General features: G+C 41.0%; 1 protein-coding gene across 7 annotated transcripts in view; it reads right to left on the bottom strand.

Annotated features, from left to right (window-relative positions):
- Positions 1 to 25,912, bottom strand: part of LOC103681306 (phosphatidylcholine transfer protein-like) — a 93,083-nt gene that overhangs the window by 20,104 nt on the left and 47,067 nt on the right. The window contains exon 1 of one of the 7 annotated variants that reach the window (XR_005837452.1): positions 449 to 582. The exons of 3 other annotated variants lie outside the window; for them this stretch is intronic. Coding sequence is in view for 1 of the 4 variants with exons in the window: in XM_008710841.2 (XP_008709063.2) it covers positions 449 to 589 (141 nt within the window). In the remaining 3 variants the exon portion in view is untranslated. Of the gene's footprint in view, positions 1 to 448; positions 1,899 to 5,934; positions 5,953 to 25,912 lie in introns of those variants that run through there. 3 more of the 7 variants (XM_040640870.1, XM_008710841.2, XM_040640868.1) reach the window with 3 other exon arrangements.

Raw genomic sequence — 25,912 nt, 5'->3', positions numbered from 1 at the left:
CACACTCATACTATCCCTGCACACCCACCAGTCTCCAAAAAGTCCAGTCTCCTTTCCACCCATATGCAAACCCTAAGGTTCTCCCCACCCCACCGACACACACACACACACACACACACACACACACAGTAGTGGCACCCACCCAGGAGGGGGATCCACGACCCTCACAGACAAGTGCTTGGGGCCAAGACTCAGCCTACCCACCTTTTAACTCAATGCTCAACTTCCAACAGACCACTCCCCCCTTGGCTGTCTGACCTGAGGTTGAATTGGATGACCTCCGGATGGCAGGGGGCAAAGTCAGCTGCAGGCACTGCCCCTGCACTAGCTCCTCCCAGCTCCACCTGATCAATTCTGGCCCTGACTCTGTGGCCACAGACCCTCACTCCCTGGGAAGCTTGACCCTGGCTAGCAACAGCCCCGGGTTCTCCAGCGGGCCAAATGCTACCTCGTCCTGCTGTCTGTAAATATTGAAGCCTTCGTGCTCCATCAGCAGCTCCCAGTCATTCCCAGCCCGCCCGAAATGCTGGAGCTCCACGCAGGCCTTCTGGAACTGTTCCTCGGAGAAGCCGCCAGATACACACTCCATCTTTCCACTGCCCTGGCTCCCCCGCCTGCAGGCGAAACCCCAGACCTGCTGGGTGTGAGTACAGGGGCGGGCCAAGAGGCTGGTTCAGGGTGACTGGCAAGTAACACAAGCATGATGGGGAGTGGGCAGGACTAATGGGAAGGGAGGAGCCTAGAGGGAGGCGTGATCGCGGAGGGGCGGGCTCTGAGAGGTGGGCGGGGCTGAGTAAGAGGTGTCAGGGATAGAAGAGAAGGAAAATCAGAAAAAAACTGGACTTGATCTGAGGGGAAGACAGAGGGGCTGGGAAGTGAGGAGGCTTCTAGAGGGAAGGGAAATGGAAGAAACTAACGTCACCTCAGAAACTTCTCTGTAGCCCATCTCATACTCCTCCACACCCCCATGCCCTCCAAACCTGCTTGGGTGTCCCTCCTTTACCTTCTCTGAAGAAGGCAGGGAAAGTCCCTGAGGCGATGGGTACACTCTGGACGTGAGATGGCCAGAGCAGACATGCTTGAAAATCTCAAGCAAGCTAGATGCTTGCACGAAAGCTATTCAAGGGTCAGATGCTAAAACACCAATGCTCAAAGATCTTTTCGTTCCCTCAGTTCCTTTGGGTATTACCATATGTCCTACCGGCACGCTGTATTTGGCTTTGAATAAAGTAGGTCGTTTAAACAATATAACACCGCATGGGTGCCAATAAATTCTGAAAACTCGTGTCTCCTAATCTGTAAAATGGGTTAAGAATTGTGCAACCAGTGAGAATTGAGGAGGTGACACTATAAAACACAGAACGTGTTTGCACATGTTTGGGCAATGCCTATCAAAGCAACTAAGTGTTCAATAAAAATTTCCACTTATTTTACATTACTATATTGAAATGTTTCTCCTTCTAAACTTAAAGACTTGAAATTGAGGACAAACTATGTTCATGCCAATTTCCAGGAAGAGAAAAAAGATCAGATGTGACAGCACAGACACGTTACTGTTTTATTCAATTCAGTGCTGGTTCCGTCTTGTTTTATGAGCATGCAAGGAGGGATGTGGTATTTTCCTAGACTAAATGCACAAGAGATCAGAGACAGACTTTCCTACTGTTTTTATAATGCCTTTTAAGTTCTCTCTTCTTTATACAAACTTTAAATGTATTAAATTTAACATGCAATTGCTTAAATAAAGGAATTTCATCAAAACCCATTGACTATGAACTATTTTCAAGTATCTTCAGGTCATCCCATTATATTATTTTAAAGATATCATTTATTCATTTGAGAGAAAAAGAGACAGAGAGAGCACAAGCAGGCAGAGAGAGAGGGAGAAGCAGACTCCCCGCTGAGGTGGGAGTCCTATAGGGGCTCAATCCCAGAACCTGGAAATCATGACCTAGGCCGAAGGCAGATGCTTAACCAACTGAGCCACCCAGGTGCCCCAAGGATTGGCATTATAAATGTGTACTTTGATAAAGCTGTACCTTTATCACTGTATTACAATAGATTAATGAGAACAACATGAGACTATAAATGACACTCCGCAAGATACGGATATAAGAGTCAGAAATTCAAACTGCATGCATCATACATGTTTAAAAGTGTTTACTAAACTCAGAGAGTCAATACACATATATTAGGGTATGCGGGGATCTATACCCATGTTTACTTTCTTATACTTAATGAAGGAAAGAATCATATTAGCAAATAGCTTTTATTTGGTGCAGCCTCCGAGGTCCTGAAAAGACATGGAGAGAGGTCTAGATCCCTCTGTTCTCCTTTAGCACTTGCCTATTTCAATAGGCCATCCTGTTTCCTTTGTGAAAACACTCTCTAGAGGAACTTCCAACAACATGACAGCTGAAGCTCCTGGCCTGAAACATGGAAATTCTGGGCAAAATATACCAAAAATACTCTTAAATATACAGTTTAGCTGAAAATAAAGAGTACACATACCAGATTTCAGAAAGGAAAGACAGAATGAAAGCCAGAGACACAAGCACATCGGGTATCTTTAGAAGGGATTGACTACCCCACACCCCACACCTTGTTTCTCAGTGGAGGAACTTCCTTCCTTTAGAGTAATACTCTTGGCCTCACTCATTGGCTCCCTCCTTCCATGAGAAAGAGGGATGATTTATGAGTTTGAAAAAGGAACTGCTGCTAGGTATATCTGGATCAAGCCCTCCTGGCTGCTCCTCTGTGGCGTCTCTCCACTTGTAGAAAACGAGCATTCTCATCTGCCCTAGGTTATACAGTAATCTCAAAAGTGCAGGCTGTGCTGCTAGAATTGAGACTTTCCCATGCTGTCTGTGCCTGGAGGGCAAGTTTGGTTATAGGCAGTGTTGTAATTCTTTTGTTGCCTCTGTTCTATAAACTGCTTCATTGGAGTAAAGGTGAAATGCTCACGTCCATTGTCAGACTTCTCCATCTATCTAAATGGATTCAGAACACAGGGCGGGGGGAAGAGAGGAATATGTATTTGGAGCTTCCTAAGTTCCAAACAGGCAGAAGCTCCAGGGGCTGGGGCTGGGGTTTTAATACTCACATAGGGACTGAAGACATGGCACTGGGCCATAAGTGGTGGGAGCTTGGATGGGAGACTCCTTCATAAAGCCTGGATCCCTTGAGGCACCTGGGTGGCTCAGTAGGTTAAGCATCTAACCGTTGGTTTTGCTCAGTTCATGATCTCAGGGTTCTGAGGTCAGGGCCTGAGTGGGCTCCACAGGCTCAGGGTGTGGAGTCTGCCTGAGATTCTCTCCCTCTCCCTCTGCCCCTGCTCTCCTCCCTTGCTCCCTCTAAGGAAAATAAAAAGTAAAGCTTGGATCCCTCAAGATCTGCCCCTGCCATTCCTAGGAAACCAGAAAGTCCCCATTCTGTACACCATGGAGCCCTCAAGGAAGCTCATGCTTTTCCTGAAGCCTAAATAGAAAGAAATAAAAAGACAAGTGGGAGACACTAAACCCCATGTGTATACCAGAGAGGGGACCTAAATTCATGTTACCTGTACTGTATGGGAGCCACCAAGAGATAAATTAAGACCAAATCTGATTCAGGACCATTGAAACCCCTGGGATCCTGTGGGAACCAGAGCCAGGGACACTTTTACAACTAGGACACATGGAATTACCCGGGAGAAAACAACACCCAGATCTGAGGAAACAACTCTCCATGTGAGAGAGTTAGCAGATGTGCAAACAGGAGTATCAGAACCAAAGAACGACATTTAACAACAGGCCAACATGAGTAATTTTCAATATGCATTTCTGACAATTAACTAAACAAAGAAGGTCTAGAAACAGAACACTAAGAAAAAGATAAATGAATTCAAAAAAGAACCTTCTGCAAATGAAAAATACAATAATTGGGGCACCTGGGTGGCTTAGTTAAGCGTCTTGCCTTCGGCTCAGATCATAAGCCCAAGGTGCTGGGATCGAGTCCTGTATTGGGCTCCCTGTTCAAAGGGGAGCCTGCTTCTCCCTCTCTGGCTCCCCCTGCTTGTGCACTCTCTTTCTGTGTCAAATAAATATACATACATACATACATACATACATACATACATACATACTTTAAATAAATAAATAAATAAATTTTAAAAAGAAAAATACAATAGTCAATAAAAGTAGAACATTAAAAGAGAAGTAAAATTGTTCAAGAGAAATGAAGGGATAAGAAGGTGGATGTGATGCAATTCTCTACAAAGTGACACAGAGATATAAAGAAATGGAAAACGTGGTGGCACCTGGCTGGCTCAGTCAGAGGTGCATGCAACTCTTGATCTCCAGGTCGTGAGTTCAATCCCCGTTTTGGGTATAGAGATTATGTAAATAAAACCCTTAAATGAATAAATAAAATAAAATCACAATGAGGTAGCACTATCTACCTATCAAAATGGATAAAACTAAAAAGACTGATCAAAGCAAGTACTGGCAAGAATGTGGAAGAAATAGAACTCTCATACACTGCTGGTGGAATGGATATGATACAAGCACTTAGGAAAACTGACAGTTTCTTTAAAAGCTACAGTGCATCTGGGTGGCTCAGTCAGTTAAGCATCTGATTCTTGATTTTGTCTCAGGTCATGATCTCAGGGTGGTGATACTGAAAAAAGCATCGGGCTCCTCACTCAGCGGGGAATCTGTTTGAGATTCTCTCTCTCTCCCTATCCCTCTGCCCCCCACAAGCCCTCTCCCTATCTCTCTTTCTCTCTAAAATAAATAAGTAAATAAATCTTTAAAAATAAAGTTAAACATACATTTACCATACAATCTAGATATTCCACTCCTAGGTATACCCAACAAAAAAAAATAGCATTGTCCACAGATAGACTAGTACACAAATGTTCATAGGAGTTTAACTTGTAATAGCCAAAAACTAGAAAAAAACCCACATGTCCTGTATAAGGGAATTGATAAACACATTGTAACAAATCCATTAATGAGTTACTCAGCAATAAAATATTAAATTAAAATGTGTATATGAGTGTGTGTGCATATGTGTATATATTATACATATATTTATATAATGGAATGCATGAAATTTACCATAAATATTTAAGAGTAAAGTAACATGATACCTGCAATTTATCTGCAAAGAGTTCAATAAAATAATTGTATAATATTTATAATATTATAAATTGTGTAACTGATAGAGAAGCCAAAGTGACAAAGTGTGAACAACTGATGAATTTAGGGGAAAGGTAAACATTTTTTTTGTTCTATTCCTTCAACTTTTCTGCACATTTAAAATTATTCAAAATGGCAATTTGAGAAAACCCAGCTTTTTGTGAGAAATAACAACAATATAAATACACAGAAAAGGTAGGGGTAAAGATATGGAAAAATACACTAGTAAACCCTAAACAAAAGGGAGCCTTTGGGGCTCTAAAATATCACACAAAATATAATTTAAGACAAGAAAAAAAATAATAGGAGTTCATGAGTTAATGATAAAGGACAGAACTCTTCAGGAATGATGAATGCTGAAATTTAAATTCATTTCACAACATAGTCTCAAATATGTAAAGCAAAAGATGTCATCAGTCCAAGGAGAAATCAGCAAATTACACAATTACAATTGTGTTCCACAAGTTCCACAATTACGGTGGAACATTTTACAGCTCTTTTCTAGGAAACTGATTGATCAAACAGACAAAAAAATGGCAAAGATATGGAAGACTAGCATATAATTCATATGCTTGATCTAAAGGATATTTATAGAACCCCATCCCCAATAAACAGAACACATGTATTATTTGCAAACTCTCATTAAACATTCACTAAAACTGATGATCCTGCAAGCCACAGAGCATATTTTCAACAAGCACTACAGAATATATATCATTCTTGGGGCACCCAGGTGACTCAGTCAGTTAAGCACCTGACTCTTGGTTTTGGCTCAGGTCATGATCTCAGACTCATGATATCAAGTTCCAGAATCACTCAGCACAGAGTGTGCTTGAGTTTCTCTCCCTCTGCTCCTCCCCACTCTCACATGCATGCAGTCTTTCTCTCTAAAAACAAACAACAACAAAAAAAAAAGTATGTATCAGTCTCTGGTGACAATGTAAAAACAAAAGAAAGATAAAAGAAAAAGTAGCCAATCCCCGCCCACATATATTTGAAAACAAACAAATACATACTTATTCTAGGAACCTAGCCAGCAGTTAAGGCCCTGCATCAAATTCCTTTCTGCTTAAAACACCTAGAGAAGAGTTCTTGTTTTCTGTCCTTACTCCTTGCGATAGCTTATTCATAGATTAGAATATTTTATATTTTAAAGAACCATTTCTATCAGTTCAAACTATAATTCAATGAAATTTAACAAAAATCCATTGACTGTTCAAGGAATTTAACACACTAATTCTAAACTTCACAGGAAAGGTATAGGAATCAACCAATTTGAAAAAGTAGGAAAGTGAATTTTTAAGTTGTGGGTGGGAGGAAACTGCCCTATCAGATATTAGGATCAATAATAAAAAAAAATACTGTGGGTTCCTGCATGGCTCAATCAGTTGGGCATCTGACTCTTGGTTTCAGCTCAGTCCATGATCTCAGGGTCCTAAGATCAAGCCTGCAACTGGCTTGATACTCAGCGGGGAGTCTGCTTGAGATTTGCTCGCTCTCCCTCTCCTTCTACACCTCTCCCCTGCCTTGCTCCGTGCTCTCTCTCTCTCAAAATAAATAAATAAATCCTAAAAAATAAAGTACTATGGTACTGACTCAGATCTAGGAAAAAAAATAATGAAGCAGCTTTCCATGTACAATCAAATCCATATGCACACTGAAACTTAGCATGTGAGAGATAATGGACAATTTAAAAAATAGTACTGGAGGGGCACCTGGGTGGCTAGGTCGGTTAAGCATCTGACTCTTGGTTTTGGCTCAGGTCATGCACTCATGGTCTTGAAATTGAGCTCCACTCAGTGGGGAGTCTGTTTCAAGATGCTCTCCCTCTGCCCCTCCTCCTACTGACTCACTCCCCTGTTCTCTAAAATAAATAAATATATCCCTAAAAACATAGTATTAGAGCTGCTGTATGCTGACAGATGGTAGATACATGGGGTGAGTAGATCATATGAACTTGTCAAATCACTAGGTTGCACATTTGAAACTACTGTAACGCTGTCTGTCAACTATACTTCAATAACAAAAAATGATAAAGAAAAAAATATATACAGCTAAGACTACAAAAAAAAAAATTCTGATTTCCACTCTGAATTTTAGGAGCCCAACTCCAGTTGGGCTTTCTACGCTACGTTTCTGAACCCAATGTCCACTGCACCAACGAATCCATGGGAGCTTAAAAAACCTGATGCCTGGGCTAAAGCCCACAGCAGTTAAATCGGGACATCTGCCGGTGGGACCTAGACATCAATATTTTTAAAGCCTTCCAGAAGTAACCCATGTCCAGGGCAGGTTGTTGATCACAACTATTTATCAGTAACAGTTCAAGTGATGTCAATTCTTACACTTAATCCAACACATTGTATCTATCTGCTATGATAAAAATACAGACAGTAGGAAACATGTCTGAAATACAAGTATAACACACTTTACAGAATAAAAATCAATTTCACATCTCATTTCACCTGCTCATTAGCCCCATGACTCATGGTCCTGTTTTGTAGAGAAAGCTGAAGCTCAGAAAAGCTGAGTGCCTTTTTGATATAACACAAGCAAGACACGGAAAACAGGATGCCACATGTGGAGTCTGGCCTCTGTAACAACAGTACCAAAAACTTAGAAAGTTCTTTTGCAGTCTTCCAGAGGGTGTCTCTCTCTCTCTCTCTCTCTCTCTCTCTGTGTGTGTGTGTGTGTGTGTGTGTGTGTGTGTGTGTGTGTGTGTTAAATTATCAGCCAAACTGTATAGATTGGGCAACTGAGACTCTGAGGTGGTGTAAGATTTGAGAGCCTTTAGACTTGAATTCTTACAACTCCTATACTGAACTGACTTACTAGGTAAAATATATTTTCCTCCACTTATTGTCCTTTAAAGCCCCTTTCCCTACCCCTTGATCATACCTTGGGCAAATCTCCATCTCTTCTACCTCCAATATACAGGGACTGGGAAGAAAGATTGACGGAAGTCCCTTTACCTGACCAGGGCCATGAGCTCCCCACTGTTGGCAGTTATGCCCATTGTGAAGCAAGAGTCCACACGCTGTTGGTTTCCTTAGGGTGCATTTGTGCATGCTTCAAGAGGCTCTGACGTCAGCGGGAACTCTTCCACTGCCCACTTCAGCTCCTACGCTTGTCATAAACCTCCACAGCTCTTACCACTGGGTCCCCTTACCCAACTGCCAATCCTTTTAAACACTGTTGTGGGTTGAATTGTGTACCCCCAAACCCAAAATCCTAAACCCCCTACTCAGGAATGTAACCTTATTTAGAAATAAGGTATTTGCAAATGTAATCAAGTTACAGTGAAGTCATTAGGGTGGGTCCTAATCCAATGACTGGTGTCCTTAGAAGGGGAATTTGGAAACAGACACAAACAGAGAACACCATATGAAGACACAGAAGGAAGATGGCCATGTGAAGATGAGAGTCAGAGCTGGGAGACATGCTGCCACAAGCCAAAGAACATCTGGGCTACCAGAAGCTGGGATACGGTAGGAAGGATCTTCCCTAGAAGCTTCAGAGGGAGCACGGTTTTTCTGACATCCTGATTTTGGACGGCTAGTCTCCAGAAGTATGAGAAAATACATGTCTATTGTTTTAGCCCATCTAGTTTGTGGTAAGTTGTTACAGCAGCTCTAGGAAACTAATACCGACAGTGTCGTGGCAAAATGGTTCAAGTCAGGCTACCAATTCCTTTCTCCATAGGAAATTCAGACCTCTTTGCCTCCCTAGTTAGTTGTGTAGAAAACTAATATACTAAGTTCTGTGACTGCCTACTATGACAGACTGCTCCAAAACATCTCCTGCCTTCAGGATTTTCCAAGTGAGAAATAAACACAGAGTTGAATATTCACTTCCATCCTCAAATTTCCTGGCATACAAATCAGCCTCTATCAGGAATGATCCCATTGTGCTTAGCTCTCCTGCTGGCAAGGCAGTGGTCCTATAAGATGTGTAGTTAGCACACATCTAGCCAGAGTGGATGCTAAGCCTCACTTCCTAAATCCTATCCTATATCTATCTTGTCAGCCAAATTCAGTGTTCTTCCTCTATACACCAAAGGGACGGCTAATGCTGTGCTTAGATCTTTTTGTTCCTTGCCCTTTTAATCCTTTGCAGATGGTACATCTTCATGAGACATTCAGTTTCTTTAGGATGGGGGGGGGTGAAAGGAAATGAAATCAGGTACCCAGAGTCACTATTTCTGGAAGATCTGCTCTGGCTGTGGGCATGTGTGAGCATCTACAACTGCCAGCCCTTTACACTCACATACATCTGTGCCTTCCTGGCATCTGTCCACGTGCCAGAGGAAGCCCTGTGAAGCTATACTTGGGCTCATTCCCTTCTTGAGCGGACAGAGCACCTTCCACCTACTGCACACCCAGGGATCCCTCCCAACTGTTATCTCCGTGCTTTCTAAGCCACAAACACCTCCTCAGACGATGAGAGCAGACACAGACACACTGGGTTCAAACTCCACCTCTGCTGTGTGCAGCCAACCGTGTGACCACTGGCCAGTTGCCCCTAACCTTCCTGAAGCTCAATTTCCTTCTTTTTCACACTAGCATGATCCCACCTTACGGGGTTGTAGTGAGGGCCACCACAACCGCAAAGCACCTGGTACCAGGTAGGGAATCGATTATGGTATCTCTCTTCTTCCTTCCTCACCTCCATCCTGGTACCCTGTGAGTGCAGCAGAGGGAGGGGGACTACGCCTGGAATTAGACAGAACTTTATTTTAAAGTGATGCTCTGTGAAGAGACAAGGCTTGTGGACAGACACAGGGAGAGGTGCTATAATACGTGGTCTCTGAGAATGTGTGAACATGTGTTAGGGAAGATGGTGTCATATATACTGAAAAACCCATTTTCATTGTCTCAGTGAAGTTTTATACAGAAAAACAGAAATATTAATAGAGAGGATTAGGATTTAATATGAGGAGATGCAGTGTTTTCACAGTTGTAAAGAGTGGATTTATTTATTAAAAAAAATTTTTTTCTTTACCATAGTACTTTCTTCTGGTAATTCAGAAGCTTCGCTGTTACCTCCACTCCAGAGAGTGCCAGGTTATGTTGTAGCACAAAGATGAGTCTTCACCTTCCCCTGGAAGCCAGGTGTTAAAGCATCACTAGATGGCAGTAACATCTAACACTTAATTCACTATCACCTCAACAAACCATTTCACCTTTGCTTTTTCCTCTTACTTCTCTACATTAAGCACGCATTTCCTCAGCACAAAACAGAAGCAGCCTTAAACTTGTCTCATCCTTATTTTTCACTGACGTGGAGAATTACAGAAATCGTAAAAAGAAGGGAATGCCCATTCCTCAAGTCCAAGCAACTGGCTTCTCACTGGGCTCTGAAAGCACAAGTACAAACCTGCCCTAAGCATGGATGAAAAGATAAGCATCTAATATCCTTTGTACTTGACTAAGAGTCATGTACTTGGACCAACTTATCTTTTTCTTAAACAAGAAAAAAAAGAAGGACACTAAAAAAATGTATGCACTTGTGAGGATGTAGCCCACTTTCCTGACATAAGCACCGCATGGTTCTCTAAACAAGCTTCTTCAATTCGCTTTCACTTTCCCTCCTGGATGCTTCCCTCCCACTTCCAAATTCAATTGTACATCCAATGCGGGATTGTTTTCAAGGAACTATTAGAAACAAGAGCTTTGCAGGATACATAGACCCAGGTGGACTTTGTAGATATATACAAAACATTCCATCCTAAAACAACAAAATACTCATTCTTCTCAAGTGCACACGGAACGTTCTACAGAACAGATCACATACTGGGTGACAAATCAGGTCTCGACAGATACCAAAAGACTGAGATTATTCCCTGCATATTTTCAGACTACGATGCATTGAAACTAGAACTCAACCGTAAGGAAAAAATTGGAAGGAACACAACCAACCACTTGGAGGTTAAAAAGCACCCTGCTAAAGAATGAATGGGTCAACCAGGAAATTAAAGAGGAACTTAAACAGTTCATGCAAACCAATGAAAATGAAAACACATTGGTTCAGAACCTATGGGATACTGCAAAGGCGGTCCTTAGAGGAATTACATAGCCATCCTAGCCTCTCTCAAAAAATTAGAAAAATCCCAAATGCACAAGCTAACCGTACACCTAAAGGATGTGGAGAAAGAAAAGCAAATAAAGCCTAAACTAAGCAGGAGAAGAGAAATAATAAAGATTACAGCAGAAATGAATGAAATAGGAACTAGAAGAATGGTAGAACAGATCAACGAAACTAGAAGCTGGTTCTTTGAAAGAATTAATAACATTGATAAACCTATGGCCAGACGTATCCAAAAGAAAGGAGAAAGGTCCCAAATTAATAAAATCATGAATGAAAGGGGAGAAATCACGACCAATACCAAGGAAATGGAGGCAATTACTAGAACTTATTACCAACAGCTACATGCCAACAAATTAGGGAACCTGCAAGAAATGGATGTATTCCTGGATGGTTCTTAACTACCAAGATTGAAACAGGAAGAAACAGACAATCTGAACAGACCAAGATCAAGCAAGGAAATAAAACAGTAATCAAAAACCTCCTAAAAAACAAGAGTCCAGGGCCAGAGGACTTCCCAAGGGATTTCTATCAAACATTTAAAGAAGAAATCATACCTGTTCTACTGAAGCTATTCCAAAAAATAGAAAAAGAAGGAAAACTTCCAAACTCATTCTGTGAGGGAGCATTACCCTGATTCCAAAACCAAAGATCCCATCAAAAAGGAGAATTACAGACCAATATCCCTATGAACATGGATACAAAAATACTCAACAAGATACTAGCCAATAGGCTCCAACAGTACATTATTAAAAGGATTATTTACCACAACCAGGTGGGATTTATTCCTGGTATGCAAGAGTGGTTCAACATTCACAAATCAATCAATGTTATAGGCCACATTAACAAAAGAAGAGATAAGAACCTTACGATCCTCTCAACTGATTCAGAAAAAGCGTCTGACATAATACAGCATCCTTTACTGATTAAAACTCTTCAAAATGCAGGCATAGAGGGAACATACCTCAATATCATAAAAGCCATCTATGAAAATCCCACAGCAAATATCATTCTCAATGGGGAGAAGCTGAGAACTTTTCCCTCAAGGTCAGGAACACAACAGGGATGCCCACTCTCACCACTTTTGTTCGACACAGTACTAGAAGTCCTAGCCTCAGCAATCAGACAACAAACAGAAATAAAAGGCATTCAAACTGGCAAAGAAGAAGTTAAACTCTCTCTCCTTGCAGATGACATGATACTTTACGTGGAAAACCCAAAAGACTCCATCCCCAAATTAATATAACTTATACCGCAATTCAGCAATGTGGCAGAACAAACTTAATGCACTGAAATCAGTTGCATTCCTGTACACTAACAATGGGACTAAAGAAAGAGAAATTAAGGAACCAATTCCATTTACAATAGCACCAAAAACCATAAGATACCTAAGAATAAACCTAACCAAAGAGGTAAAGGATCTACACTCTAGAAACTATAGAACACTTATGAAAGAAATTGAGGAAGACCCAAAGAGATGGAAAAACGTTCCATGCTCATGGATTGGAAGAATAAACACCGTGAAAATGTCCACGCTGCCCAGAACAATCTACACTTTCAATGCAATTCCTATCAAAATACCATTGAAATTTTTCACAGAGCTGGAACAAATAATCCTAAAATTCGTATGGAACCAGAAAAGACCCCAAATTGCCAGGGGATTGCTAAAAAAGAAAACCAAAGTTGGGAGCATCACAATGCCTGACTTCAAGCTATATTACAAAGCTGTGATCATCAAGACAGCACGGTATTGGCACAAACACACACACACAGATCAATGGAACAGAAGCGAGACCCCAGAAATGGACCTTCAACTCTATGGTCAACTAATCTTCAACAAATCAGGAAAGAATATCCAGTGGAAAAAAGACAGTCTCTTCAAGAAATGGTGCTGGGAAAAATGGACAGCCACATACAGAAGAATGAAGCTGGACCACTCTCTCACACCATACACAAAGATAAACTCAAAATGGATGAAAGACCTCAATGTGAGACAGGAATCCATCAAAATCCTAGAGGAAAACATAAGCAGTAAACTCTTCAACATTGGCCACAGTGACTTCCTTCAAGACATGTCTCTAAAGGCAAGGGAAACAAAAGCAAAAATGAACATTTGGGACTTCATCAAGACAAAAAGCTTCTGCACAGCAAAGGAAACAGTCAACAAAACTAAGAGGCAATGGAATGGGAGAAGACATTTGCAAATGACATTATGGATAAAGGACTAGTAACCAAGATCTATAAAGAACTTCTCAAACTCAACACCCGAAAAATAAATAATCCAGTCAATAAATGGGCAGACGACACGAACAGACACTTCTCCAAAGAAACCATACAAAAGACTAACAGACACATGAAAAAATGTACAACATCACTAGCCATCACAGAACCATACATCAAGACCACAATGAGAGACCACATTACCCCAGGTAGAATGGCAAAAATTATCAAGACAGGAAACAAGTATTGCCAAGGATGTGAAGAATGGGGAACCCTCTTACACTGTTGGTGGGAATGCAAGCTGGTATAGCCACTCTGGAAAATAGCATGGAGGTTCCTCAAGACCTTAAAAATAGAGCTACACTATGACCCAGCAATTGCACTACTAGGTATTTACCCCAAAGATACAGATGTAGTGAAAAGAAGGGGCACATGCACCCCAATGTTCATAGGAGCAATGTCCACAACAGCCAAGCTGTGGAAGGAGCCGAAATGCCCTCGAACAGATGAATGGATAAAGATGATGTGGTTCACATATACAATGGAATATTACTTAGCCATCAGAAAGGAAATTCATCAGAAAGGATACCCACCATTTGTATCAACATGGATGGAAATGGAGGAGATTATGCTTAGGGAAATAAATCAAGCAAAGAAAGACAATTATCATATGGTTTCACTCATTGTGGAACATAAGGAATAGTGCAGAGGACCACAGGGGAAGGGAGGGAAAACTGAATGGGAAGAAATCAGAGAGGGAGACAACCCATGAAAGACTCTGGACTCCAGGAAACAAACTGAGCATTACAGAAGGGAGGGGCTTGGGGGGATGGGGTAATAGGGTGATGGGTATTAAGGAGTGCACGTCTGGTGATGAGCAATGGGTGTTATATGCAACTACTGAATGTTGAGCACTACATCAAAAACTAATGATGATATACACTGGCTAACTGAACATAATAAAAAAATTAAAATTAAACTAAAATAAAAAATTTTTTAAAAGGAACTATTAGTGAAGGAATGAAAGAAAATGTAGAAATACTGAAAGGGGCTGGCAATAATAGGAAATCTATGTCATGTTCTGGGTACAACAAGGAATCCATAGCTGTGGATCTCACGACTTTCCCAGGGGGAATTTAATGGAGCCTTGAGTTACTCCCAGAGAACTTCTAGGCTACTCCTGGCTCCAAAGCCTTGCCTATCTTCAGGAAACCGGAATGAATACGAAACTCAGATCTGCCTATTTCCACAATCAAGGACCAAGTGACATTGAGAACATCTAACAGCTAATAAATGTTGACATCCAAAGTCTCCCTCTCTATCATGAAGTAACTCTGAATACGGATTATTGCTGCTTGAGACCTGGACCTTAGAAACTTTGTACTGATGTCTTACAGTATTGTCAGGTAACCTGGGAATGGAGGAGTTAGCTTGAGACATGCACACTGAGATGAAACAAGGGATAGCTCCACAGTTGCTGGAGGTCCCATCATGCCTAGTGTCCATGGGCTATACTTGTCTCCATCTTCATTTTGGAAATGATTGTATCAGCAAGTCGCATCCAGTCAGTGAAGGCCAAAAGTAGCCTGGTGGATACTGGCCAGTCTAACAGCTCAGGTGGGCACACTCTCTAAGGTCTTATTCAAAGCAAGCAAACCAGGTCAATAACTGGGTCACTAGAGCTAGGGTCTCCAGAAGCTGGACTAGTGAACTAGACAAGTAAACTGGCTGGACTATGGAAAGGGCATCAAAGCTGTGCTTCTAGTCTGTGGCCTGAGTGAATACAGGGAAAGAAGTTAGTGAAGGGGGCTATGCTCCAAACTTACCTGATGCCTTGTGGTCATTAATACTGCCAGTAGATCTCAGATGTAATGAGTAGCAAAGGGGCTCAGTCACCTGCACTCATTGAATCTTGGGTCTGAGCATAACATAATACCAGCATGGGATGGGAGTCATGCTGCATTATCGTTTCCCATCAGGAATAGCTCATGGAGCTAAGCCTGCAGATGGGGAGCATCAGCAGAACCAGCTGTGACCAGATGGGGACCCAGAAGCAGTGAAAGTCAGTCTAGGGCCAATGGAGCACTGAAAAAGCTGTACCTTTTCACATGTCCACAACAGTTGCCATTACAGGAGCTCCCTTGATAACTGCCAGGATTGGAATCCACTAAAAACTACAGTTCCTACCACAATGAATTAATACATGACACTGATGTGCAGAAGGGGAAGGGGAAGGGGAGACTGAAAACCATCCTTTTGCCTTGAAACAAAAATCCAAAGCTAGTGGTTTCGTCTTTCATAAGCTTCTAATTTATATCTTTACTTTCAAATTTTGCTTCCTCAGTGAATAAAAAATATCTGATGATGAGATAGCAAGGAGAAAAAAGGAGGTATTTATGGAGAAAGCTTTAGCGCCATATTGTTGTAAATATTTCCCATCTCAATGTTTTATTCATGGGGGAGGGGGTGCATTTTAAAGGATAAGTTTCGTTGTTTCGCCTTCTTAGAAAATTTAACTTTGGACATAATTCATCACATTAATGGTAAAGACAATACGTTCTGTCTGAGGTAAGAGTGAAAGTCAATATTAAAATTTATCAGGAAAACAGAATAAATATTTGTAGTGCTAGGGTAAAAATTGCAACAGGGTATTGTCGCTGCTTGTAGGAAGGAAAATTAAATTTTTTCCCTCTTTGGCCAACTCTACAACTGACCTTTACGAAAGTTAGTGATTTAACATTATATTTCCCAAATACAATGGTAATTTATCCATTAGAATATGAAATCCAGGAGGGCAGGGAATTCTGTCTGTTTTATTTACTGCTGTCTCTCTAGTGCATAGCGCATAGTAAGTACTCAGTAAATATGGTAAATCGATGAATTAATTCAGGGAGTCTGAGATGAACTAATACCCATTTAGGAGCTTCAACAAGAGCTCAGCTGTTCCCAGGACTTCACCATCACCTTCTTCTTCCTTCCACTCAATCTATCATGGAGGGTTTGAGTTTACTGAAAACCAGAGAAGGCCTCTCTGTGCACATTCCATGCAGTTCTCCTCTGACTCTACAAATCCAGTGGAAAACTCAAAAGATGAGAGTGAGGCCACAAAATTCCTGGGAATACTTCAGAATGCACAGAATCAGGGGCTTTGGACAGTCACAGGACACAATTCCCCTTCCAGCTTCTGCCCTTGGTCACAAACAGCAGAATGAAAGGATATGCTGCTTCCCTTTAGGACCTGAGTGGTTACCTCAATTGATTTTTACCCTCTTTCTAAAACCCTGTTATCATAATCATGCTCATGGTTAATACCCTCCCTGAACTATTTCCTCTGACAAGGGGCGACCTTGTGCTACTTCCCATAAAAGGGTAATCATGCCCATGGCTTCTTTTGGACTTCGATTCTTGTAGGTTTTTTGGTCACCTTTGTCCGAGAAGAAAGGGCACTGTCACGGTCTTGATTCTGCCAAATTCACTCAAACATCCTGAAATGATTTCCAACATTTGGAATTTGACAAGATTCCTAAGGACATTTGGCTTTGGTCCCCTTTTTCCCCTTAACTGCTGAGCCCAAACAGTAAATGTAATCCATCTACTTCAGAGTCGTTTTCCCAAAACTCATCCAAATTTTCCCTCGTAAGCCTATTAGATGTCTTTGTCTTCGTGGGCCTAACACCTTCCTTCTCACGTTTTATTTCTTGGGACTAGGAAGGAGACAGAGCCAAGAGTAACAGGACTCTGTTTCAAACACAAGGCACAATCTGTAAAATCAGGTGCTGGGGGTGGAGGGTCTAGAGTCTCACTCCCAGAATTACAGCTGTGACACATCTGAGGGGAAATTAAGGGAGTCTCTAGTATAAATGTACCCTTGGAAGGCCAGAGAACACAACTAAGGACAGATCCTCTCCAACCTATATCCAGCAGCAACTGGGGGCCAACACCGTACCACAGGTCATGGTGAGGAAGTTGGAAGCAGAGATCCCACTAATTCCTGCTGTTTGGTGGTGGTCATACTATGAATATGGACTTGGAACACAAGAAGGCCTACAAGATCCACCTAAGACCTTTTAATATGGCCCTGAATCTCAAAGTAAGATAAAAAATGGGTCAAAGTCCTAAGTCCTAACTAATACAGCACTTACTAATTTTGTGACCTTGAGCAAGTTCCCTAATATGTCTAAACTTATGTTTTTCTGTTGTAAATAAAGATGATAAAACCTTCCTGGCAGATTTATTATAACACTTAGGTAAGATTATAAAGCTTAGCACAGTGCCTGGCATTTGGAAAGTACTCAATGACAGCTATTTGTTTTATTAATTTTGATTTCTATAATAGCTTTATGGAGATATAATTCACATACCATACAATTTATACATTTAAAGTGTACACTTCGATGGCTTTTCATATATTCACTGAGTTATCCAACCATCACCATAATCAATGTTAGAACATTTTATCACCACAAAAACAAACTCCATACACATTACAAGTCATTCCCCACTTCCCCCCAATCATAGGCCACCACAAATCTCCTCTATTTCTCTATGCATTTTCCCATTCTGGGCATTTCACACACATGGAATGATGCAATACATGATCCTTTGTGACTGACTTCCTGTCACTTACATGTTTTCAAGGTTTATTGTGTTGTACCAAGTATCAGCTCATTTCTTTTTATTCCATTATGATGAATATTATTCCATTGTTGGATATACCACATTTTTAATGCATTCATCAGTGATCAAAAAATTTGGATTGTTTCCATTATTTGGTTATTACAAATAATGCTGCTATCAACGCTCATGTCCAAGTTTATGTGGCGGGTTTCGTATCTCTCAGGTAGACCTTACGGTGATGTTAACTCTATGATTACCCTTTTCTTTAAAAAAAAAAAAAAGATTGTATTTATTTGAGAGAGAAAGAGAGAGAACGAGCACTAGTGGTGGGGAGAGGCAGAGGGAGAGACAAAAGCAGGCTCAGGATCCTGAGGTCAGGACCTGAGCCAAAGACAGACCCTTAACTGACTAAGCCACCCAGGCACCCCTATGTCTATCCTTTTGAGGAGCTACAGATGTTTTCCAAAGTGGCTGCACCATTTTAAACTCCTTTGGCATGTATATGAAAACTCCAACTTCGCTCCATCCTTACCAACACTTGTATTGTCTTTTTCATTACAGCCATTCTAGTGGGCATGGTAGTACTTCACTGTGGTTTCGATTAACATTTTCCTCATGACTAATGATGATGTTGAGCTTCTTGTATATGCTTAGTGGTCATTTGTATATCTTCTTTAGGTAAATGCCTAATCGGATCCTTTTCTATTTTTTAATTGGTTTTTTGTCTCTTTATTACTGAGTTCTAGATGTTCTTTATATACTTAAGATATAAGCCCTTTATCAGATATATTATTTACAAACACTTTCTCCCATTCTGTGGATTGTCTTTTCACTTTCTTGACGATATCCTTTGAAGCAGAAAATTTATTATTTTGAGGAAGTCTAATTTATCTATGTTTCCTTTTGCTGCTTATGCTTTCAGTGTCAAATACATGCCATGAAGATTTTCCCCTATGTTTCTTCTAAGCATTTTATAGTTTTACCTGTTACCTTTAAGTCTTGGATCCGTGTTGAGATAAGTTTTGTATATGGTGTGGGGTTTGAGTTCAACTTCATTCTTTTGCATGTGGATAGCCCATTGTCCCAGCACCATTTGTTGAAAAGATTACACTTCTCCCATTGAATTTTTTAGTACCCCCTGTGGAAAATCAGTTGATCATAATTGAGAAGTTTTATTTCTAACTCTGAATTCTAATCCATTGATCTACATGTCTATCCTCATACCAGTAACACTGTCTTGATTAATGTCAATTTGTAGTAAGTTGTGAAATCAGAAACTATGGATCTTCCAACTTTTCTTTTCAAGATTGTCTTTCTAAACAAGATCATACCCCTGCAAATAAAGACAGTTTTATGTCTTCCTTTCCAATCTGGATGCCCTTTATTTCTTTTTCTTACCTAACTGCCCTGGCAAGAACCTCCAGTACAATTTCTGCACAGAAGTGGCAAGAGCAGACAACCGTGTCTTGCTCTTGATCTTAGAGGAAAAGCTTTTAGCCTTTCATCATTAAGAATGGTGTTCGCTGTGGGTTGTTCATGGATGCTCTCTACCAGGTTGAGGAAATCTCCTCTTCCTAGTCTGTTGAGTGTTTTTACCATGAAAAGATATTGTTGTTGTTATACAAAAATGCAGCTGTTCTCTTTTTTCCCTTTTTTCCTCTCTTCTTTCCCTTTTTTGATTTCTTTCCAGAGCCTGGTAGGACACCAGGATGACTTCAGGAAAGCGGAAACCATGGGCTGCTGTGCATCCATTCCCTGAAGTGCTCTATGAGCAAGCATCTGCCACCTCCTCCCTCCTGTCTGCACTCCTGACCTAGTGGTGCCCTCATGGTTCTGGCACAAGTTGCATCCCTTCCATTTCAATCTGTTTTGCTCGCCTACTGTCTACTGGTTCTGGGTCCCTGGCTTCCTGTCACTCTTCTTCAGGGTTCAGATCCCTATTCTACCTCTTTCCAGGTGTCCTAGACTACTTTGGCAGCCACTGGTGTTTGGAAAGCTAAAGGCTGTTTTCCAGGCAGTAGAATTTCCTTTTTTATTCCTGTACCAGTTTGATTCCACAAATATTTCATGAGAACTTTTTAAGGCCAAGCACTGTGCTTGTTTGATCCTAATAATATTCACAATAACCCCATCGTGTTGTTCTCAGTTTGGTCCCATTTTATAGAACAGAAAACAGAGGCTCCACGTGGCCAATTTGTCTGAGGTTACATACATAGTAAGTGGCAGAGCCAGAATCTGATTATACTTCTGTTTGTTTGGAGCAAAAGAGAGGAACATGCATATAGTTGTAATTACTAAGACTGAACTCAGCACATTAGTTGCCGTATTGGAATAGCTAAGAAGAACCCGAAAGTGGTGTGTCTCATTCCAAATACAGGGCTTCTGTTGCTCTGGCTTTTACCAACTTGCCCAGGCCTATCTGTAAAAATACAAGCCCACCCATCCAAGATATGCTGAACCCCATCATGGTATCTCTGTTGCTGTACCTTTGGATACACTGTTATCTCTGCCTCAAACACTCACTTCTACTCAACTGCCAACTTCTAGATGCCTAACCAATTCCTATTCCTACTTTAAGACCCAATACAAGAATCACTTTCCCTGGGAAGTCCCTCTGACCCCCGCTAGGCTGTACCCTGTTATATCCCATATATACCTAGCCATAGCACTCACCACCTTTCTGTTCTCCTGCCTCTCCCCCTCAAAAATTACCAATAAACGATGAGTGCCCTCAAGGTGGGGCCATGGTTAGTCTAACCTGCCTCTGAGGAGAGTTTCTACACCTATTTTTTTAACTTATTGACTCTTTAGGATGATCCCCTAAAAACAGATGATGTCTCTGGTAGAAGGTTTAAAACATCTCTCTACCCAAATAAATGAACAGTTGGAACTTTTTGTTCCCCTTCATTCTGGAGAATCTGAATCTGAGACCAAGGGACTCAACCTATGACATTTAAACTTAAATCAGTAAAACTACCTTTCCACTCCACAAAACACAACTCACAGTCACCAGGTCACCATGAGGCAGACCTCGGGAAAGAGGATAATCCAAAAGAGGAAACAAATGGTCTCACTTTAAATACAGAACAAGAGCACCCTCATGTTCTTAGGCACTTCTCAACACCTAGGGATCCAATGTCAGTGCCACAGACCACTTTTAGATTAAATAATACAAGCCATCCATTCTTCAGCTACTAAACAAAATGATAATTTTACTTCTGAGTCAAAGACAACTCAGTGAAAAAATGCCAACTACAAGGTGTTTTGGGGGGCTCTTTGTGGCAACTCTGAGAGCAAAGCTTTAACGCAGCCACCTTTTCTTTCTCCTCTAAGAGAAAGCTGTGAGGTCAGGCCCAGGGTGACAATGCCTAAGAGCTCCCAAAAGGCTCTTGGTCTTAATCCTTGCCAATTTCCCTCCAAACCCTGGCACATCTTGAGCTGAAGGCACACATGCTATTTTCATTTAGGCATGAATGCTGAACCACTGGGTATTTTATTTTTTGGGGCTGTTAACTGTAAACAAAATGTGGTTTTAAGATATATTACCCCTGGTCATTTATCTAACAGACCATACTGCAAGCTGTAAGCTCCATCCTTCTTGCAGCTTTCACATTCTATTAAAACGGAATCTTTTACCAGGAAATTTACTCAGACAGGGGAGTTCATTTGAGGCTGAAACTGTAAAGTGGCCAATTATCTCTCAGCCATTGGGTGCATTCGATCTTTACCCCAAGCTTTGGAAATAGACAATTTTAGCAAACGTTCTGCTCCAAAGCTAATGTTTTGGAAAGAATAACAGCATGTTGGGAATAAATTACATGGTCTTTAGTACATTTTAGTGTTATTGCCTGTTAACACGCAGTGTTGTGTGCCAACTCATGAGAGAACTCCAGTCTTCTAAGGAATAGATTTCTGAATTGTTGAGTTTATGGAGTCCGTATTATATCGGTGAATAGACTGGGAGTACAGGAGACCATGTCTGTGGAATCTGACCTAGGGGAAGCTATGAATCATAAGTTGTCCTTCCATTCTGATAATATCCAGACCATCAGCACACTCTCAGTAATGACATTTGAGGCTTTTCATTTAAGACTAACCACTTCATGGGTTATACTGATCCTAAGACCAGGTAATCTAATATACCTATTACAAGTAACAATTTAACCTGACTCAAAGTCCTAGTAGGTACGAGGCCTTTTGCCAGGCTCTATGGAAGAATAGTGGGACACTTAAATAGATCTTTGATTCCATTTCTATGAAACATCCTGAGTAGGCAAACCCATGAGGCAAAAAGTACATTCCTTGGTTTCCTAGAGCTGGGAGGATGGGGCATTGGTAAGGGTTGCCCAAATCTGTGAATATACTAAAAAACCCTTGAAGTGTAACTTTAAACGGGCATATTGTATAGTATGTAAATGATACTTCAATAAAGCTGTTTAAAAAAAAAAAACTCTCCCTTACAAAAAGAGGAAAGATGTTAATCATTTAGATAGAAAACACAGAAAACTAAAGGCGGGTACAAGAGAATGCTAAGGAAGATCCAAAACCGCTTAACTCTCTTCCAGCTCTGGAGGATTTTCTTGTTCCTGGACCATCGCAATCTCTCTTGGTGCAAGTTAGGTTCAGGGGTAGGAGAGAAGGCCTTGCAGGAGAAGAGACTTTCTGATAAATGAACAGAAATGAAACCCATGGGAACGCAACAAAAGATGTCCTGGCAACAGAAATACCAGACTTGGGCCCCTCAGCGAAGTCCCTATGCAAGTCGGTACCTCCCTTACAGCTGATCACAAGCAAGGTGTTTTATTTAAAGGGGAAAGGAGGGAAGGGTCGTTTTATGTCAGGCAGAGAGGTAGCTCCCGTTACTGAGGCCTCTCCATTCTAAAGACAACTTTACTAGAAGTGCACTATCCCCAAACCCATTCAGCCTCCCCTGTTCCTGGGCTAAAGGGCTCTGGCATCAGGACTATGCACAAAGTAGATCAACCAGAACCAGCCCTATAGCAACCTGTAAGCTAAAATACTGCTCCATGAACAGATGACACAAACCTATTTTTCGGGCCATGCGAGCTGTCACAGAAATTCTCCAGACAGAAAAAGAAATTACACTTCATGCCTACATGATTTATCTTTTATGGGAGTAAGCTTATTTTATTTAAAAAAGTCCGTCACCACCTTCACCTTCACTGAAGTGGCAGGCCCCTCTCTGCCACCATTTTTTGTTTATTCATTCCCTGATTTCCAATATTTACTAAAAAGCAAATTTATCAGGTATATTTAATATTCACAATTCCAAGTATTTTTAAATGTGATACTTTTAAACTAACTCAAATATTTTAAATGACAAATTGCTTTCAAAGGTCACACTAAACTGCCAAGCAACATTGCATGTGAGTATCTTAAAGTAAAGTCCATCAAGAGATTTTTCTACAGGAGTGTGGATGTGCATTCCAGGATTGGTGTCCTCAGTAACTGGGGTCCGCTGCTTGCTCACTCTGACAATCAAGACTTTCACCATTTTTTTGCTGTTTTTGGTCTCCACATTTACTGAGCTGAGGGCTGAGTTAAAGAGATGGTGCACCATGGGCAGAGAGCTCAATCTTTCCTCTCCTCTTGGAAAGGGCCTGCAACGGGGTGATAGTTCTGCCAGTTCCATACTGGAGTTCTTCGAAGCTTGTGATTCAAACGCAGCTGAGTAAAGTGTTGCCACCCTCACTCCTCTGATCCCCATTTCCCTGGAAGAAACAAGGAGAAAGAGCTCTCTTGTCCAGTGCTTGCTACCATCCACCTTCCATGACAATGCGAGCATTGGCTTTGGAAAGGTGCCAAGTTTCTGGTGTGGGACTTGAACCTTTGGCCTCCCATGCAAAAGTAACTACCAGCTGGGTGACACATGCCTATTTTCAGAGTCAATGACTGAACAGATCCATAGGTATGCAAGGCATTTCTCTCCCCCCCCTCAGCCTCACCCAGCCTTGGCCTGGCTGCTGGCATGGCCAGAGGTGTCCTCCCTTGGGAGCAGTTACTGGGCCACCGCCAAGCTTTCACAGTGCAGAGCTGTTTGTCAGCTCGTTAGTGGACTTCTTTAACTTCGGTTTTCCTAACCGGAAAATAACTAGAATAAAAACTCACTTTAATGAACAGTTTGACCCTTTTTTCTTTCTCCCCTCTCTTCCTATCTTATACCTGTTTTATTTTTAATGGGAGCGATTTATAAACAAATTTACATTTCCCTCGATTTTCAGGCCTTAACCCTCTAGAATATTTATGAATAAGCTCACACTCTAGAACTGAGATAAAAATATCAGGATATCAATTAAGAGAAGAGAGGAAAAATAGATTTTTGTCCTCCACACATTGAGTTAGCTTCTGATAAGAATCGTTTTTAAGAAATATGGGCCAACATGGAGAACCACTCTCTTCTACAGTTACAGTCACATAAAAATCGATGATATATGGGGAAGACTAGGAAAGATTATAAGAATCTAAAGCAGAATGTCAATATTCTTTCATCATTAATATAATACTGTTTAAATAATGTATCTTCTTAGGGAACTCAGTGACTTATTAAAATGTAATAACATCTGTATCATAGTAGTCCCAGAAGATGAATTGAGAGAAAAAGGGTCAGAAGGTTTATCTGAACAAATTATAGCTGAAAACTTCCTTAATCTGGGGAACGATACAGACATCAAAACCCATGAAGCCTGGAGAACTCCAGTTAAATTCAACGAAATCCAACCATTGCCAAGGCAAATCATAGTCAAATTCACAAAATACACAGACAACGAAAGAATCCTGAAAGCAGCAAGGGAAAAAAGTCCTTAACCTACAAGGGAAGACCAATCAGGTTCACAGATCTGTCCAAACAAGCATGGCATGTCAAAAAATGATTAGAAGGAGATATTCAACGTGCTGAATGGGGAAAATATGCAGCCAAGAATTCTTTATCCAGTAAGGCTATCATTAGGAATAGAAGGAGAGATAAAGAGTTTCCCAGACAGACAAAAACTAAAGGAGTTTGTGACCACTAAACCAGCCCTGCAAGAAATTTTAAGGGGACTCTCTGAATGGACAAATGACAAGACCAAAAGGAACAAAGACCAGAAAGGACCAGAGAACATCAACAGAAACACCACTGTACAGGTAACACAATGGCACTAAATTCACATTTTTAATAATCACTCTGAATGTAAATGGACTAAATGCTCCAAAAGACATAGGGTATCAGAATGGATTAAAAAAATAGGACCCATCAATATGCTGCTTACAACAGACTCATTTTAGACCTAAAAACACCTGCATATTGAAAGTGACGTGATGGAGAAACATCTATCATGCTAATGGAGATCAAAGGAAACCGAAATACCCATACTTATATCAAACAAGCTAGATTTTAAAACAAAGACTGTAACAAGGGATGAAGGGTGGCATTTTATCATAATTAATGGGTCTATCCATCAAGAAGACCTAACAATTGTAAATATTTATGCCACCAACTTGGGAGCACCCAAATACATAAATCCACTAATAATAAGCAGAAAGAAACTCACTGATAACAATACAGTAATAATTAAGGACTTTAACACCCCACTTTTGACAATGGTCAGATCACCTAGGCAGAGAATCAACAAGGAAACAATGGCTTTGAATGACACACTGGACCAAATGGACTTAATAGACATAGTCAGAGGCTCCTGGGTAGCTCATCCATTAAGTGTCTGCCTTTGGCTCAGGTCATGATCCCAGGGTCCTGGGATCAAGCCCTGCATCGGGTTCCCTGCTCGGTGGGAAGCCTGCTTCTCCCTCTCACA

The sequence above is a fragment of the Ursus maritimus genome, unplaced genomic scaffold, assembly GCF_017311325.1.
Source record: "Ursus maritimus isolate PB19 unplaced genomic scaffold, ASM1731132v1 scaffold_24, whole genome shotgun sequence".
Lineage (NCBI taxonomy): Eukaryota > Metazoa > Chordata > Mammalia > Carnivora > Ursidae > Ursus > Ursus maritimus.
Note: the sequence above shows the minus strand (reverse complement) of the source record. Positions and strands in the feature narration are given on the sequence as shown.